The sequence below is a fragment of the Ceratotherium simum genome, chromosome 38 (assembly GCF_057802395.1).
Source record: "Ceratotherium simum simum isolate JZ-2026a chromosome 38, ASM5780239v1, whole genome shotgun sequence".
NCBI lineage: Eukaryota > Metazoa > Chordata > Mammalia > Perissodactyla > Rhinocerotidae > Ceratotherium > Ceratotherium simum.
This window is the reverse complement of record NC_141937.1, coordinates 21116928-21137010: the sequence shown is the minus strand read 5'-3', so window position 1 is coordinate 21137010 and position 20083 is coordinate 21116928. Positions and strand designations below refer to the sequence as shown.

The window sequence follows — 20083 nt, the reverse complement described above, 5'->3', positions numbered from 1 at the left end:
CTCACCCACCCGTCCACCCACCCATCCACCCATCCATCCATCCATCCACCCACCCACCCATTCATCCATTCATCCATCCCCCCACCCACCCACCCACTCCATCCATCCATCCATCCATCCATCCATCCATCTATCCACCCGTCCATCCATCCTATGCCCTCTGTTCTTATACTTTCTCCCTTCACAAGATAAAGCCAAGTCCCTGTACAGACAGATTTTGCCATTCATTCATTCATTCACTTACTCATCTATTCATCCATCCATCCATCCATCCATCCATTCATCCACCCGTCCATCCATCCATCCATCCATCCATCCATCCATCCATCCATCCACCCATTCTTCCATCCGTCCATCCATCCATCCATCCTATGCCCTCTGTCCTTATATTTCCTCCCTTCACAAGATAAAGCCAAGTCCCTGTACAAACAGATTCTGCTATTCATCCATTCATCCATCCATTTATCCATCCATCCACCCATTCTTCCATCCATCTATCCATCCATCGCCCTCTGTCCTTATGCTTCCTCCCTTTGCTCCCTTCAGGACTGCTGATTAGGAGGGCTCTAATCAGATTTGTGTATAATCCAAGCTTTACCCATGCTTATATGTGCCATAATAGTGTGTTTGGCATATATATATATGTATATAAATATATGTCCACACTCACATAAATACGTATATGAAATGCTCTTCAGTTTTACATTTCTCTAAAGCTGCTATAAAGGAAATCTTCTTCATACATGTGTTTGATTATATTCCTCCTATCCTTAGTGGCCTGGCCTCTGGTCCTATAGTTAATTAATTCCATAATTATGTATTATTCACTCCACAAATGTTTATTGAGTGCACTGAGCTCGGCATTGGGGATTCAGCACTGAAACTGATTTGGGTATATTCTTCTCTGTTCTCTTCTCACCTTATTTCCCCTGCATTCTTTCACTATTACAGCCAAATATTTTTCTCTAAGCCGTGATACATTAGAGCATCTGTGCGTTTGTTTCTGTTACTTGCATAATGTTCTTTTAAACTTGTTTCTCATACTTTTTTTGAAAGTGACTCAGTTAAAAAAATCTATTTTGTATTATAACCCAGTAAACACACACATAGCTGTAATTGAGATAAAATTCACAGAATAATATTTAACCTTCCCATGTACAGTTTTCCTGGTATTTCTCTTTTATTGCATTTTGAAAAAAAGTGCTGGTTGTGACCCACTAACTTGATTTCATGACTCATTCTTTAAGCCCACTTCAAAATTTATTTCCTACATTAAACTTACAGGATACATAACCTTCTATCTGATACTTTATAAAAAATGTTCACATATGTGTTAAAAAATTGATTTTTTATTTGTGACATGGATTTGTTTGTCCTTTTACGTTACTAGATTCTCCAAGTTGAATTCAAAGAGTTTGCACCTGATATCAAAATCTCACTCTTCCTCCCAGGACTCATTTCAATAATATCATATGTCAGGCAGCTTCTTAACAAATAGGATGATAAACTAATAAAGGTGTGTGAAACCTAAAATATCATGGAGTAAGCTGCTTTTGTATCCTTCTGTGGGTGAGAGATCTGGAGGGCAATTGACGCCTGAATGCTGGGAAGTCAGAATTTCTGGTCTCTTCCATTTGTTTTCATTTGCTTCAGGAGCCCTCCTCAGAGTAAATTTTTTTTTTTTTTTTTTTTTTTTTGCTGAGGAAGATTGGCCCTGGGCTAACATCTGTTGCCAATCTTCCTTTTTTTGCTTGGGGAAGATTTGCCCTGAGCTAACATCTGTGCCAATCTTCCTCTGTTTTGTATGTGTGCTGCCACAGCATGGCTGCTGACGAGTGGTGTAGGTCCACGCCCAGGAACCGAACCCGGGCCACCGAAGCGGAGTGCGCCGAACTTAATCACTAGGCCACTGGATGTTTATGTGTAGAGCTTGCTTAGATGAAATTTTTCGAGTTGCTGCCTAGGAGACTCATCGTGGTTTCAGAAACAGCTAAGTTTAATCAGTCATTGAGTTTTTCCACCTTGCAAATCAGAACTATGTCTTCTTTCCATCCTTTTATATTTTGGGTCTTTATTTCCATTAAGCATCTTTTGGTCTTAATGTCTTGGAATATTTCATCTACTTGCCTCTGCACCACTCTTTAGACTTCTGGGCCAAACACTTAAGTACTTTTTCTACATTTTGTTGTGACTTTGGGCAAGTCGCTTTATCCTCCTAAGGTTTTGCTTCCTATTCTATAAAATGAGGTGGTTGAAATCCCAACAAGAGTCTGAGATCTCTCTGGCCTTGACATTTTAGTCTCTTAATTGGGTTATAAACACCAAGGGGTGTGATTACGTAGTTTACGTCCTCCTACACAAGGTGAAGGAGGCCCTTACTTCGAGCTGATTTTTTGATTTCGGCCTGTATGTACATGTTTCTTTCAGGCCTTAAATGAAGGGAGAAAAGTGCTTGTCATAAATCTTGTGCTTTGTTCAACCATCCCCTCCACACCAGAGAAACTTCAAATCCTAAATTATTGCAAAGAATTGTTGAAGTAGTTGAAAGTGTTCTGTGTACTTCTGAGTTTAAGATTGGACCAGAAGCATAGCTAGTGGCAGATCTGGAGGCAGCAAGTTAATCTCTGGTTACTGTATACCGAGGGATTTGGAAGTGAAATGTCCAGTATATATATAATAGGGACGATACTAGCATCCTCATACCATTAGTACAGAGGAGACATGTTTATATGGCCAGTACAAGTAACCAGAATGTCTGGCTCTGATGCAACCAGACAGGTGAACACAGCCAAGTCATATAATTTCTGGACCTCACTTTCTTCGTGTTTAAAATAAAGGGGTTGCGCTAGAAAATTTCTATCCTGGTCTATGATTTTAATATAGAAACTTAAGCTTGGGTTATAAAAGGAAAGAAAACAGTTTTTGAGAAAGCTTAAAATCTGTTTTTTTAAAATGTCATCTAAAGTTAGTGAGGCTATACAAAGATCGATACAACCCTACCAGTCTAATAGATACAACATTTTTGGAAGGCAACCTGGCATAGTATAATTAACAGTCACAAAAAATGCTCATTTCATTTGACCCAGTAATATGGTTCTGTGGCATTTATCTTAAGGAAATAATTTAGAAAGATAAAAACAATCATTGTCATTTCAGTTATATGTAACAGTGAAAAACTAGGAAACATTTCAAACTTCTGATAAAGGGAAATGGTTAATTGAATTGTGGTGTATTACTGTGTGGTATAATGTGCTATTATTAAAATGGTTATGGATATTAGATACAAACATAAAGTTAGCTGTCACAACTACATGTGATATTAAACAATTATTAACAATAAATATTAAACAAGCAGAATATAAATTATTTTATACTATACATATAAGTTTAGAGGTTAGACAGGCCTGTGTTCAAACTCCAGAATGGCTACTGACAGCAAACTAACCTTGACAAGTTCTTAACCTTTAAGCCTCAGTGTCCTCTCCTGTAAAATGGGTATATAATATCTATCTCACAGGGTTGTATAGATTAAAAGATAGTGTTTCTAAAGCACCTGATATGATATGCTCAGTAAATAGAAGCTGTTGTTTTTATCAAATAAACAAAGACTAGAGGAGAACACACTAAAATAATTAGTTAACATGGTAAAGTTATGGGTCATTTTAAAGCGTATCAATATATTTTTGTAGTAAAAATGTGAAAATCTCATTGAAGACATAGAATTAAAATAATAAAAACAGAAAAGAACCAGTAGTAAATAAGTTTAGTATTTATTGGGAGAAGGCCTGGAGGACTTGGAATGGAGATGGACTCTTTAAAGTATACCACCAAAGGCAGAAAACATAAAAGAAAAAGTGATAGGTTTTAATTACATAAACATTGAAAACGTCTGCTTATTGAAAAGCAAGATACAAAGTAACAAAGCAAATGACAAAGCAGGAACATATTTGCAACATACATAAACGGACAGGTTTGATAACCTTAATATATAAAGAATCTTTACAAACTAATAAGAAAAGATGTGTACCCTAATAATGAAAAAGTCAAAAGGATATGAACATGATATTTCTAAAAGAAAGTAAACAAAAGTGCAATTTCACTAGTAATAAATAAAATTTGAATTAAAAAGAGAATTTTTCACCTGTTAAGTTGGCAAAGGTGAAAAAAATTATAATGCTTGGTGTTGGTAAGGGTATGTGTGTATGAGGAGTTGGCTAGTTGGTTGCTGTAATTGGGGCACCCTTTCTAGAAGGCAGTTTGGCTATGTAGATATAAAAAAAGCCTTAAAACTGGGTTTATCCTTTGATCCAGTAATGCCCTCTATGGTATATATTTTTTCCAAATGAGAATATTTTAATGTTTTCTTTTTCTGATTTTACAAATAATTGATAGCCATAAGAAGTTCAAGCTATAAAAAAGATTTTAGATAAGTAATAATTACCTGAAAATCCTACCATCAGAGATAACGTTATAAACATTTTGGGAGTATCCTTCTATATATTGCTGTGTCTATATGTTAACAGACATGAATACCTTTTTTAAATGTTAAAACCTTGTGGTGGGTTTTTTAAAATTTATCTTTTGACGTGTATTTTCACGTTAGTGGAATTATATATTCTCTTTTAAATTATGAACTGCTTTTTTTTTTCTTAGCCATAAATATTTTCATTTTGGTTTATCTTCCCCTCACCCCCACCCCATGGTACTTTTATTGCTGTGGAATAGACTACCAATAGTGGTTCAAAGGATGTCTGTGTTTTTTTGAAACCATATAGATATTGTTAGATTGCCTTCTAGAACTGTGCTGCCCAATATAGTAGCGGCTAGCACATATGGCTATTTAAATTTAAATTAAGGTGAAATAGAATTAAATATTCAGTTCCTCAGTCTCATTAGCCACATTTCAAGTACTCAGTAGCCACAAGGGGCCAGTGGCTACCATACTGGACAGCACAGATCAAAGGATGTTTCCACTACTATGAGAGGTTCTGTTGGATAGCACTGGTCTGAAATGGTCCCAGTTCCATCACCAGTGTATAAGAATGTCCTGTCCCATCTCTATTCCCACTGGCTCTGGAATTATCACTCTTTAACATTTGGCAGTTATAGGTGAGAAGTAACATCTGTGTTACTTTTGTTGTTGTTCTTTGATAAAGTTATCAAACTTTAAAGTCATCTGCTTTATTATTGTTTTGTAAAATCACTGTTTTTCATGACAGTTTCTTTTGGAGAGCTAAACGTATAATAAAGGTTATTGTTTTAATCATCACAGCGTGTAATTCTAAGGGTCTAGGCTTGGAAACAAATATAAGAATAAGTAACAGTGTTGCGCACTCATTGTGTTCTAGACTCAGTGCTTTGCAGTGTTTCCTGTGGGCTGTAATGTATAAGCCCGCAGTAGCCCTTGGAAGTGGGTGTTATTACTGTCCTCATTTTCAGATGGGGACGTTGAGGTTTAGAGAGTTAGGTAAATTCCCCAGAGTTAGAGAGCTGGTCAGGATAGAGCTGTGATTTGAGCCCAGCTGTGTGTGTTCACCATCGGCTGTGTTTGGTTGCTTACTGCTCTCGGACACACTACTGGATCTCTCTGCCTCTTCAGTTTCATTCCCGTGACTACCGTGTATTGAGCATCCTAATAGACATTTGGATTTTTTTTCTTCTGTGAATTGCCTAGAACATTTTCTGCCCAATTTTATTCTTAGTTTTATTTTTAAAATCACATTGTAGGAGCCGTAGAATTATTTCTAGGAATAATTCACAACGAAGTGATGGAGATATATAGGGAAGTTCTTCACTCGTTTATAGTGTTGAAGAATTTGAAACAATGTAAATGTCAAACAGTAGGGGACCAGCAAAATGAATCATAAATATTCATGTAGAGGAACACTATGCAACGTTAGAAAAATCATGTGCTGAAAAAATATTACCCAACGTAGGGAAATGTTTATAATATATTTCTAAATAAAAAGGCAGACTGCTGAATTATATGTATAGAATAAATCTATTTGATGTTTTTTAAAACTACAAATATGTATATGCAGGCATAGAAAAAAAACCCTGAAAAACTTCTGTCACAGAATAATAACATTGATCATATTTTGGGGTGTTGGGATTGTGAGTGGTTTTTATTTATTTATTTTGTGAGGAAGATCAGCCCTGAGCTAACATCCATGCCAATCCTCCTCTTTTTGCTGAGGAAGATTGGCCCCGGGCTAACATCTATTGCCGATCCGCCTCTTTTTTTTTCCCTTTTTCTCCCCAAAGCCCCAGTAGATAGTTGTATGTCATAGTTGCACGTCCTGCTACTTGCAGTGGGACGCCACTTCAGCATGGCCCGACAAGCAGTGCATTGGTGTGCGCCCGGGATCCGAACCCGGGCCACCAGTAGCGGAGCGCGCACTTAACTGCTAAGCCATGGGGCCGGCCCCGGGTTTTTATTGTTTGATAGGTGGATTTCTTACCTCCAAGTTTTCCACCTGGAATCTGTCTCTCTTTATAATTAGAAGAAAAGAAAGATTGAGTGTGTGTCTATCTGTCTGTCTGTCTGCCTATCTATCTATCTATCTATCTAACGAGAGAGGAGAGGGAGAGAGAGAAAAATTGCACGTTTTCTGGAATAAATCAATTGTATATTATTGTAGTACACATTTTCTGGGTGCCCAGCATTAGTATAACACTGTGCTAGTCCTGAGGGAAATTCAAAAAGAAGTCAAGCACAGACACTTATGCATTTCAACAAATGTGGAGTGACGAAGTGTTGCCTGTGATTCAGGCCTTGTGCTGGTGCCAGGGCTGCAGAGCTGAGCGAGACAGGCTTGCCAGCGCCTGGATCCAGTGCTTGCCTCCTGGGGCATGGTGCTTGGAATGAAGCCATGCACAAATGAAATAGTTAAGTAACATGTCCACGGTACAAAATAAGAGACAGATATAAAGTGCTATCAGGTAATAGGCGACAATGTCCTGAGCAAGTCAGTTGAGATAAATTACAGGACACTTTCTGCATTTTAAAAGGAAAAAGGGATGTGGGTTGGTGGAAAGGAAGGGAAAGGTTGATAGAGCAGACAAACTGTCAAGTACAAAGAAATGAGGACTTTGTCTTGGGTTAGAAGTGATCCAGTTGGCTGTTGAGAACAGGGCTCCCTAACCTGGGGCCCAGGTTTTAGGGGAATCTATAACCTCTGATACTATATAGACAAATATTATGTACATGTGCCTTTTTCACTTGAGAGTCCATAACTCTCCTCAGATTCTCAAAGTGGGTTTTGACTCTGAAAAGGTTAAGACCGAAGGACTTAGAAGAAGAAAGAAAAGTTTGGCTGGTTCAGCTGGCTGTTGGGGAGGTTGAGTGGAAGTTGAGAGGCTCTCAAGGAAAACAGCTTCTGAGGGTCATAAGGAGTCACAGTTGTGGTGTAGTTTAACCTTTTGGATACTGTTATTTTCTACCTAAGAGTTGTTCTGGCTAAATTGTCTTTTCCCCTAATTTTTTTTTTCTTTGCTAGGAAATATATCTGGGGACTCATCAAGAGGCTGTGCAAACTGCAGTGTGTCCCCACTCTTCCCGCCTTTTACCACCGCATCACTAGAAAGTCGTTTATAGGAGTGATGGCTTCAGAGACCCTACAAAGCCTCTTTCATCGTGGAGTTGTCATTATCCGTATTGACAGGCCCAGACTAGAGCAAAAGAAACGGCATTTAAAGAGAAAGTGGAGACCAGTTTTGGGCTGGGAAGAAGGGAGATTGCATTCTTCGGTTTTGAAAGTTGATACTTTGTTAATTTCTGAAAGACCAAGTTGCCCTTTTCAGTAGTAACTGCGTCTTGGCCTCTTTCCAGAAAGATGAGATAGTTAAAAACTTAGCTGCACACATTTGAGACCCCTTTTGCCTGAGCTCTTTTGCATTCATAAAGAAATGATCAGACTTGACAGAAGAGTTGGTGGGAGCATTGGAGATGGGGCGGATTGAAAATTATTTCCAGCTTAATGAAATCTGTTTTGAACTTGCTAGCAAAGCAAATATATACATTTTATATATACATACATGCACATATATTTTATGTACATATATATACACACACATTTTTTTTTATTGAAAAAGATTTTACCTAAACTCACCTCTGTGGGCTGTTGGGTTGTTCTCACTACCTCCTCCCTAACTCAGCGTTCCAATTGCTCCCCCACTCACCCTCAGCGTGGCAGGCTAGGCCATCCCTCATCAGAAACGTTATTTGCCCTTTTTAAATACTCCCATTACATGTATTTTTCTCTCTAATTTAGCAGTCAAAGGCATTTCACAAATACCAAGTTACTTTAAGTAAATAGGAAGATAAGATTGAGAGGTGGGAAATAGAGTAAAAGGAGATCCATTTGCCGGAAGGAACAAGAGAAAATCTAAAGGGAAGAATGAAAGGCACAAGCCCAGTCACCTGGAGGCCTGAGTGGGGAGAGGCTGCGGCTGCCTCTGCAGCATGGCCCAGCCGTCTTCCGGGTGAACGGGTCAGGGCAGGGACCCCACTGGGCAACGTGGTTCTCCCTCCCCCCTGCCCCCTAGTTTCTTTCCTCTTGGTCTTGGAGTCTCTTTTACATGCATAGAGTTCTTCAGGAGATAGTTTTATAGAACATCCTTTCGCATGGCCTCCCCATTTGTTTATTCTCTTGCAGTGTTTTTATCCTTAAACTTACAGTGGCTCACTCTCTTGCTAAGTGTTCCTGCTCCTTTTGTCCCTTGAACTTGACCTACTTCGAACCCAAACACTGATAAAGTAGCTGATCAGTGGTGACTGGAGTAGAAATTAGAGGCAGAGCAGTGGCAGAGCGCCCAGGAACCTGGCACCTGGTAGGTGCCCCACAAATATTTGTTGAACAAATGATTAAATGGAGCCAGATGCCTGGGCTTCAGTCCCAGCCTCTCACGTGGGCAAATTCCAAAACCTCCCCGTGTCTCCATCTCCTCGTAAGTAATATGGGGAAGATCACTGAGCCTATCTCAGAGGGTGTGAACTAGATGAGTTAATACTTATAGAGGGATAAAATGGTTCTGGGGCAAAGTAAGGTTTTTAAAATTTATTTAATTATTTTATTGAGGTCATATTGGCTTATAACATTGTGTAATTTCAGTTGTGCATTATTATATATCAGTTTCTGTATAGACTGTATTGTGCTCACCACCAGTAGTCTAGTTTTTATCCGTCACCATAAATATGTGCCCCTTTACTCCTTTTGCCCTCCCCCCCGCCCCCTTCCCCTCTAGTAACCAATAATCTGTTCTCGTTATCCATGTATTTATCTTCCACATAGGAGTGAAATCTACAGTGTTTGTCTTTCTCTGTCTGACTTATTTCGCTTAGCATAATATCCTCAGAGTCCATCCATGTTATCGCAGATGGCATGATTTTGTTGTTTTTTACGGCTGAGTAGTAGTCCGTTGTATATATATACCACATCTTCTTTATCCATTCATCTGTTGATGGGCACTTGGGTTGCTTCCACATCTTGGCTATTGTGAATAAGGCTGCAATGAACATAGGGGTGCATAAATCTCTTTGAAGTGTTGATTTCGTGTTCTTTGGATAAATACCCAGTAGTGGAATAGCTGGATCATATGGTATTTCAATTTTTAATTTTTTGAGAAATCTCCATACTGTTTTCCATAATGGCTGCAACAGTTTGCATTCCTACCAGCAGTGTATGAGGGTTCCCTTTTCTCCACATCCTCTCCAACATTTGTTATTTCTTGTTAATTATAGCCATTCTAATGGGTGTAAGGTGATATCTCATTGTAATTTTGATTTGCATTTCCCTAATAATTAGTGATGTAGAACATCTTTTCATTTGCCTGTAGGCCATCTGTATTTCTTCTTTGGGAAGATGTCTGTTCATATCCTCTGCCCATTTTTTTTTTTTTTTGTGAGGAGATCAGCCCTATGCTAACATCTGCCAATCCTCCTCTTTTTTTTGTTGAGGAAGACTGGCCCTGGGCTAACATCCGTGCCCATCTTCCTCCACTTTTATATGGGACGCCGCCACAGCATGGCTTGACAAGCAGTGTGTCGGTGCGCGCCTGGGATCTGAACCGGTGAACTCCGGGCTGCCGCAGCAGAGCGTGCGCACTTAACCTCTTGCACCACTGGGCTGGCCCTCCTCTGCCCATTTTTTGATTAGGTTTTTTGTTTTTTCGTGGTTGAGTTGTATAAGTTCTTTATATATTTTGGAAATTAACCACTTATTGGATATATGATTTGTAAATATTTTCTCCCAGTTGGTGGTTTGTCGTGTTGTTTTGTTCATGGTTTCCTTTGCCTTGCAGAACCTTTTTTAGTCTGATGTAGTCCCATTTGTTTAATTTTTCTTTTGTTTCCCTTGCCTGAGTAGACATGGTATTCAAAAAGATACTGCTAAGACCGATGTCAAAGAGTGTACTGCCTATATTTTCTTATAGTTTTATGGCTTCAGGTCTTACATTCACGTCTTTAATCCATTTTGAGTTAATTTTTGTGTGTGATATAAGACAATGGTCTGCTTTTGTTCTTTGGCACACGGCTGTCCGGTTTTCCCAATACCATTTATTGAAGAGACTTTCCTTTCGCCATAGTATGTTCTTGGCTTCTTTGTTGAAGATTAGCTGTCCGTAGATGTGTAGTTTTATTTCTGGGCTTTTGATTCTGTTCCATTGATCTGTGTGTCTGTTTTTGTGCCAGTACCATGCTGTTTTGATTACTATAGCTTTGTAGTATGTTTTGAAGTCAGGGATTGTGATGCCTCCAGCTTTGTTCTTTTTTCTCAGGATTGCTTTGGCTATTTGGGGTCTTTTGTTGCCCCATATAAATTTTAGGATTCTTTGTTCTATTTACATGAAGAATGTCATTGGGATTCTGATTGAGATTGCATTGAATCTGCAGATTGCTTTAGTAATATGGACATTTTAACTATGTTTATTCTTCCCATCCATGAGCATAGAATATCTTTCCATTTCTTTCAATAATTCTTTGATTTCTTTCAATAATGTCTTATAGTTTTCAGTGTATAGGTCTTTAACCTCCTTGTTTAAATTTATTCCTAGATATTTTATTCTTTTTGTTGTGAGTGTAAATGGGATTTCACTTCTCTTTCTCCTAGTTCATTATTAGTATCTACAAATGCAACTGATTTTTGTATGTTGATTTTGTATCCTGCAACTTTGCTGTAGTTTTTGATTGTTTCTAATAGTTTTCTGGTGGATTCTTTAGGGTTTGCTATGTATAGAATCATGTCATCTGCAAGCAATGAGAGTTTTACATCTTTCTTTCCAATTTGGATCCCTTTTATTTCTTTTTCTTACCTAATTGCTCTGGCCAAAACTTCTAGTACTACGTTGAATAAGAGTGGCGAGAGTGGATACCCTTTTCTTGTTCCTGTTCTCAGAGGGATGACTTTCAGTTTTTCACTGTTAAGTGTGTTGTTGGCTGTGGGTTTGTCATAGATGGCCTTTATTATGTTGAGTTGCTTTCCTTCTATACCCATTTTATTGAGAGTTTTTATCATAAATGGATGTTGGATCTTGTCAAATTCTTTCTCTGCATCTATTGAGTTGATCATGTGATATTTATTTCTCATTTTGTTAATGTGGTGTATCACGTTGATTGATTTGTGGATGTTGAGCCATCCCTGCATCCCTGAAATAAATCCCACTTGATCATGGTGTATGATCCTTTTAATGTATTGCTGTATTTGATTTGCCGATATTTTGTTGAGGACTGTTGCATCTATATTCATCAGCGATATTGGCCTGCAATTTTCCTGCTTTGTGTTGTCCTTGTCTCATTTTGGTATCAGGATAATTTTGGCCCCGTAGAATGAGTTAGGAAGCATCCCAACCTCAATGTATCAGAATAATTTGAGAAGGATAGGTATTAAATCTTTGAATCTTTGGTAGAATTCTCCAGAGAAGTCATCTGGTCCTAGATTTTTGTTTTTTGGGAGTTTTTCAATTACTGTTTCAATCTCTTTACTTGTGATTTTTCTATTCAGGTTCTCTATTTCTTCTTCTTCTTCTTCTTCTTTTTTTTTTGCTAAGGAAGATTAGCCCTGATCTAACATCTGTTGCCAGTCTTCCCCCCTTTTTTTTAATGTGAGCCGCCACCACAGCATGGCCACTGACAGGTGAGTGGTAGGTCCACGCCCAGGAACCAAACCTGGGCTGCCAAAGCAGAGCATGCCGAACTTAACCACTAGGCCACCAGAGCTGGCCCTCTCTTTCTTCTTGATTCAGTTTTGGGAGGTTGAATGATTCCAAGAATTTATCTGTTTCTTCTTGGTTATCCAATTTGTTGGCATATAGTTTTTTATAGTATTCTCTTATAATCCTTTGTATTTCTGTAGAATCCATTGTAATTTCTCCACTTTCATTTCTAATTTTATTTATTTGAGGCTTTTCTCTTTTTTTAGTGAGTCTGGCTAAAGGTTTGTCAATTTTGTTTATCTTCTCAAAGAATCAACTCTTTAGTTTCATTGATCCTTTCTATTGTTTTTTTAGTCTCTATTTCATTTATTTCTGCTCTAATTTTTATTATTCGCCTCCTGCTGACTTTGGGCTTTGTTTGTTCTTCTTTTCCTAGTTCTGTTAGGCATAGTTTAAGATTACTTATTTGAGATTTTTCTTGTTAGTTGAGGTAGGCCTGTACTGCTATAAATTTCCCTCTTAGAACCGCTTTTGCTGCATCCCATGAGAGTTGGTATGTTGTGTTTTCATTTTCATTTGTCTCCAGGTATTTTTTGATTTCTCCTTTGATTTCTTCATTGATCTAATGGTTGTTCAGTAGCATACTGTTTAGTCATCACATCTTTGTCACTTTCCCAGCTTTTTTCTTGTAGTTGATTTCTAGTTTCATAGCATTGTGGTCAGAAAAGATGCTTGTTATGATTTCAATCTTCTTAAATTTATTGAGGCTTGCCTTGTTTCCCAACATATGGTCTATCCTTGAGAATGTTCCATGTGCCCTTGAGAAGAATGTATGTTCTGGTGTTTTGGGATGTGGAATGTTCTATATATATCTATTAAGTCCATCTGGTCTGGTGTTTCATTTAAGGCCATTGTTTCCTTGTTGACTTTCTGTCTGGATGATTTATCCATTGATGACAGTGGGGTGTTAAAGTCCCCTACTATTATTGTGTTGTTGTTAATATCTCCTTTTAGGTTTCTTAATAGTTGCCTTAGGTACTTTGGTGCTCCTGTGTTAGGTGCATATATATTCATAAGTGTTATGTCCTCTTGGTGGAATGTCCCTCATTATATACTGTCCCTCTTTGTCTCTTATTATCTTTTTTATCTTGAAATCTGCTTTGTCTGATGTAAGTATGGCTACACCTGCTTTCTTTGCTTGCCATTTGCTTGAAGTATCATCTTCCATCCTTTCACTCTGAGCCTATGTTTGTGTTTAGAGCTGAGATGTGTTTCCTGGAGGCAGCATACTGTTGGGTCTTGCTTTTTAATCCATCCAGCCACTCTGTGTCTTTTGATTGGAGAATTCAATCCATTTACATTTAGAGTGGTTACTGATATATGAGGGCTTAATACTGCCATTTCATCTCTTGTTTTCCAGTTGTTCTACATTTCCATTGTTTCCTTTCCCTTATATTTCTGACTGGCATTTCAGTTTGGTGGTTGTCTGTGCTGATTTTCTCTTTATATATGATTTGTGACTCTGCTCTGATTTTTTGTTTAGTGGTTACCATGAGGTTTGTAGAAAATATCCTGATAAGATAGTCCATTTTCTGATAGCCTCTTATCTCCATTAGCCTAAGCAGGTTCCATCCCTTTCCTCTTCCCCTTCTGTGTTACTGCTGTCACAAATTATTCTTTTTTTGTGTTATGTGTTTGTGACTAAATTGAAGGGTTTATATTTATTTTTGATGCTTTCTTTCCCTGTATCTTTTATGTTATAATTCTTTGCAAACCTATTCTGATAGAGAGCTGCAATTTTCAGATTTTGTCTGTATATTTATCTCCTTGCTGAAAGCTTTGTACATCTTAACCTTTTTGTTTCAGGTAGGAGAGCTCGCTTCATCACTTCTTGTAAGGGAGGCCTAGTGGTGATGAACTCCCTGAGCTTTTGTTTATCTGGGAAAGCTTTTATTTCTCCGTCATCTCTGAAGAATAATTTTGCTCATTAGAGTATTCTTGGCTGATAATTTTTGTCTTTCAGTAGTTTTAATATATCATTCCATTCTCTCCTAGCCTTTAAAGTTTCTTTAAAGAAATCTGCTGAAAGCCTGGTAGGAGTTCCTTTGTAGTTTATTTCCTTCTATCTTGCTGCCCGTAATATTTTTTCTTTGTCATTGACCTTTACCAGTTTTAATACTAGATGCCTTAGAAAAGGTCTTTTTGCATTGGTGTAATTAAGAATTCTGTTGGCTTCATGTACTTGCATGTCCAGTTCTTTCCCCAGATTTGGGAAGTTCTCAGCTATTATTTCTTTGAACAAGCTCTCGGCTCCTTTCTCCCTGTCTTCTCCCTCTGGGATACCTATAATCCTTATGTTACTTTTCCTAACTGAGTCAGATATTTCTTGAAGACTTTCTTCATTTTTTAAAAAAATCTTAGTTCCCTCTCCTCCTCCACCTGAAGCATTTCTCGATTTCTATCTTCCAGGTCGCTAATTCTCTCCTGCATAAGATCTGCTCTATTTTTTATGCTTTCTACATTATTTTTTATCTCATTAATTGTGTTCTTCATATCCAGAATATATGTATGGCTTTTTTCAGGGCTTCAGTCTCTTTGGTGAAGTACTCCTTCTGTTCATTAATTTTATTCCTAAGCATATTGAACTTTCTGTGTTTTCTTGTACCTTGTTGAGTTTCTTTATGATGGCTATTTTGAATTCTCTGTCATTTAGATTGTAATCTTCTGTGACTTCTGGTTTGGTTTCTGGAGAGTTGCCATTTTCCTTCTGTTCTGCAGTGTTACTGTAGTTCTTCCTGGTGTTTGATGAATTGATCCTCTGCCAGTATGTTTGTGGTAGTATCTGGTCCCAGATTCCACCTGCCACCTCTGGGGGCGTGGGCAGGGACTGTATTTTCTGTTCTCACCCCGTCTACTCGTCACCGTGCTAGTTGAGCCACTCTGCATTCATTCAGGCTCGTGGCAGCTGCTTCGCAAGTCATGTTGGCACAGGTGGGGCCACTGGGCTAGGTGGGCAGGTCGCAGTTGTGCTGCTGCACTCACTGGGTGGGTTCTGCTTGTGCAGGTGGGGCATCTTCATGTGGGCCAGGTGCTGCGCTTGGTGGGTTGGTCTGGCTGGGCTGCTCTGCTAGGCAGGTGGAGTGTCTTTGCACAGGCTGAGCCACCGCCACTTGGTGGGGAGCGTTCGTGTGGGCAGGGCCGCTGCGGTAGGTGGGAGCACCCATGGGCCAGGCTACCACTCTGAAAGCTTTCTTGTGTGAGCTGGGCTGCCCCTGCCTCCACTCACAGTCACCCAGCCACTGTGTGAGGATCTGAGACCTGTATTGTTGCTGCCAGGGAGGAGGAGGGGTTCCTCCCTTAGTTCTGCTGCTTCCCAGGGGTCTGGTCCACCCACCTTCAGATGTATAGCTACATGGATCTCTCAGGCATCCTGTTGTGTTGTGTAGGGAATCCTCTGTTGGTTAATAGATGTCATTAGTTGTAGCTTAGAGGGGAGAGACAAAGGGAACATCTCACTCCGCCATGATGCTGACATCACTCCTTCAAAGCAAGTTTTCCAGTAAGTTGTAAGCTTTTATTATTTGCAAGCTCAGAATCAGAACACTTGAGTTGTGGACATAACAGTCTGTTGTAATAGGTAGAAACAAGAAATTTGCCCTATAGATAAGGCACTCTTTAAGCCACTGGTTTTCATTTCTACCATTCCACCCAAATTGCCTCTGCATCACTGACCCTTCTTTCTTGGCCCAGTATTTTTCTCAAGTTTTCCATAACACCAGACACTCTTGGTTTTCCTCCTACCTCAATAGACATCTCTTTTTAATCTCCATCGTAAGATACTTCTTGTTTACAACACCTTTATGTTTTTTTAACTTTTCATTTGAAATAATTATAGATTCTAGGAAGTTCCAAAAAAGTATACAGGAAGGCCCATATACCCTTCACCCAGTTTCCTCTAACGCTAACATCTTATGTAACTATAGTGAAGTATCAAAACCGGGAAAATGACATTGATGCAATCTGCAGAGCTTATTCAGGTCTCAGCAGCTGTATATGCACTTGTGTGTGTGTGCATGTGTGTGTGTGTATGTGTAGTTCTATGCAGTTTTGTCACATGTTTAGTTTTGTTTCATCACCACCAGAACTGCTCCATCACCACAAGGCTCTCTTACGCTACCCCTTCATAGCCACCATCCTCTGCCAAACCGTAAACCCTGGCAGCCACTAATCTGCTTTCCATACCTTTAATTTTGTCATTCAGGCATGTTACATACGTGAACACATAACCTTTTGGGATTGTTTTTCTTTCATTCAATGTAATTCCCTGGAGATCCATCAAAGTGGTTGAGTCAGTCAATTGTTCATTCTTTTTGCTGCTGTGTAGTTTTCCATGGCATGGATGTACTACAGTTTGTGTAACCATTCACCTGTTGAAGGACATTTGGGTCATTTCCAGTTTTTGGCTATTATGACTAAAACTCCTGTGAACATTTGTGTCTTTATATGAACTTATGTATTGTATGAGCATAAGTTTTCATTTTCCTGGGTAAATGCCCAAGAGTACAATTGCTGGGTCATATGTTAACTGCATGTTTAGCTTTTTAAGAAACTATTTTCCAGAGAGGCTGTACCATTTTACATTCCTACCAGCAGTGTATAAGTGATCCTGTTTCCCCTCAGCCTTGCCAGCATTTGGTGTTTTTACTTCTTTTTTAGCCATTCTGATAGGTGTGTAGTGATAACTCATTGTGGTTTTAATTTGCATTTCCCTAATGACTAATGATGTGTATATCCTTTCTTGTACTTATTTGCCATCTGTATGTCCCCTTTGGTGAAATGTCTGTTCATATCTTTTGCCCATTTTCTAATGGGATTGTTTGGTTTTTTTGCTGTTGAGCTTTGAGAGTTCTTTATATAGTCTAGATTCCAGACTTTTGTTGGATGTGTGGTTTGCAAATATTTTTTTCCAGTTATAGCTTATCTTTTCTTCCTCTTTACAAGGTGTATTAATTTCCTATGGCTTCTGTAACAAATTAGCACAAACTTGGTGGCTTAAAACAGTACAGGTTGGACCGGTCTGGTGGCTTAGCGGTTAAGTGCGTGTGCTCCGCTACTGGCGGCCCTGGTTCGAATCCCGGGCGCGCACCGACACACTGCTTCTCCGGCCATGCTGAGGCCGCATCCCACATACAGCAACTGGAAGGATGTGCAGCTGTGACATGCAACTGTCTGCTGGGGCTTTGAGGCAAAAAATAAATAAAAAATTATAAAAACAAAACAAAACAAAACAAAACAAAACAAAAAAAAAAAAAAACCCAAAAAACAGCACAGGTTTATCCTCTTAAGAGTTCTGGCGGCCAGGAGTCTCAAATCAGTTTCACTTGGCCAGAAACAATGTCAGCAGGGCTGTGCGCCCTCTGGAGGCTCTAGAGGAGACTACATTTCCTTGCCTTTTCCAGCTTCTAGAGCAACATTCCTTGCTTGGCTCATGGCCCCTTCCTCCATCTTCAAAGCCAACAGTGTAGCATCTTCAAAACTCTCTCTCTGCCTCTCTCTTATAAGGACACTTGTGGTTGCAATTAGGGCCACCTGAATAATCTAAGATAATTTCCCTATCTCAAGATCCTCGACAAATATTTGTTGGATGAATAAATGATTTATCTCTTGTGTGTCCCTGGGGTTGTATATAATCCTAAGCTTGTTTTAAATAACCTTCTTAGTGTGATGATTGCCTTAACTGCACTGGTACTTAGCATCGCCATCCTTCCCGGCTGTCTGTCCTCCTGGTTTTCTTTTCCATAGTAGCTTATGGTACATTTGTATATTTATTTGTATATATTCACGAAACGTTGGAACTCTTCTTTTGAACTGTGCATAAACTGGGCGTGCTTTAACCATTTTTACAGAACTCAGACAGAACTCGCCTATGGGTAGTTCATGACACGGGCCTGAAGAATGCAGTCTTATTGCTTCAGATACTGTCTCCTCAGATCTCCCCATGCCCAGCTCTATCCCACCACCCGGAGGAGAAAGGAGAGGTGCAGTTGGCTACCACTACGTGCTTCTCCATTCACCTCTATTGGCTACGTGAGAAGTTAAGTGTCCGTTGAGCATGGTTCAAGTAGCTAAGGAACCTGTGTTAGCATTATGGTAGGAAGTTATTGCTGCTATAAATACGGTGTTGCTGGGAGTAAGAGGCTGTGCAGGGGATGGAGCACAGTGTTTTCAGCAGTGCCTTCAACTTTGCACTCTGTATGCCCTGTGGTGTGTGTAAATACCTAAATGGGAATGTAGTCTTCCAGAGTGTCTTCAGGCCTGCCGAAATAAGACATGCCGTGTCTGTCTAGAGACAGCTGTACTTGGACTGCTGTGAGATGGAAATGATCATATACTAGTCCAATGGCTGCGTGCTTCCTTTCCTTTCTCTCAGCGGCAGGGTCAGGGAGCACCCAGATATAGCCTCCTGCTTCTGCTCCCCGCCCGAAGGAGTGTTCTTTAACCATCCTGGGCCCCAGAGCTGCTGGGGTTCACTCAGCCACAGGGCTAGAAGAAAAATGGACAGCTGGTGATAGAGGGGAGGCTCTGTGAATATAATAATTGATTTGCCATTCCTGGGACGGTGGTGGTGGAAGTGTTCCTAAACTTATTTTTCTCCTTTATATTTTCCAGTTCAAGTATACTTTCCACACAGTGTCAAGCACAGGTCTTAAATACAACGTTCATTCAGTTTTGAATGATGCAAACGTCTGTGTAACCAGCACCCTTTTCAAGATAAAGTTTTCATCACCCCAGAAAATTTCCTTGTTCCTTTTCCAATCAATCTACACATCCCCTTCCACAAAGCAACCACTGTTCCAGTTTCTATCATTGTAGTTTAGTTTTGTCTATTCTGGGACTTCCCATGAAGGGGATCACATAGGATGTGACTTCCTTTACCCAGCGTGTCTGAGATTCTTCCATGCTGTGTGTGTATAAGTATTATGTTCCTTTTTATTGCTGAGTAGTATTCCACTTGTGAATATGCCACAGTTTGTTTATCCATTCTTTTGTTGATGGACACCTGTGCTGTTTCCAGATTTTGACTATTATGAACATTCTTTTTCAAGGTTTTTTTAATGGACATATATTCCCTGCTGTTAAATAGATGCTTAGGAGTAGAATTTATGCATAGGCTATATATATGTTTACTTTTTAAAGAAACTTCCAACATGTTCTTCAACGTGGTGGTGCCATTTTTATATAGAGTGCTCCTAAACTTTTATTCTGTCACTTAGAGTGGGAATTTGGGGCACAGGGAGACATCCAGTCTGGTCACCTTTGTGCTGTTGGAACTGTGGAGGGATGTTTCCTATCATTTTTAGAGAAACAAAAAAAATTTAAGCAAATAGAATTTCCACAAGGAAAGAATTTTAATAAAGAACTTATAAATGTTATTTATTCTGCCTCTTTGCAGGTGTATATACTCTCTGAAAAGGTCCATAGACCCTGACAGTTTAGGAACAAGAGTCAATAACAGTCTTTTGATCGCCTCTGCTTCCGATGAGAAGAAGAAATCAGGGGGCTCAGGACGTACTCAAGGGGATTTGTTCCTGAGTCTCCCTCAATATGGACACGACAGAGAACAAGGCACTAACCATTGAACTGTATTTGAGAAAAGGGAAAGCTTAGCTGCATTTCTTTGTTCTGGTGTTTACACATGTCTAGCCTGCTGATGCTGCATCCGTTTCTTTCCTATGTAGTCTTTTCAAGGACTGAACATATGTCTTCGACTTTCTATGTCTTTCAGGCCAAAGAAGCCTTAGAAAATACTGAAGTTCCTGTTGGCTGCCTTATGGTCTACAACAATGAAGTTGTGGGGAAGGGAAGAAATGAAGTTAATCAAACCAAAAATGTATGTGAGTCGAATAGTATAATTGCAAACATCGGCAGT

General features: G+C 39.3%; 1 protein-coding gene across 1 annotated transcript in view; it reads left to right on the top strand.

The window, feature by feature from the left end:
- The window catches only part of ADAT2 (adenosine deaminase tRNA specific 2), a 31422-nt gene that overhangs the window by 1095 nt on the left and 10244 nt on the right, over positions 1 to 20083 (top strand). The window contains exon 2 of the mRNA XM_004440971.3: positions 19940 to 20044. Coding sequence (XP_004441028.1) covers positions 19940 to 20044 — 105 coding nt within the window. The remainder of the gene's footprint in view (positions 1 to 19939; positions 20045 to 20083) is intronic.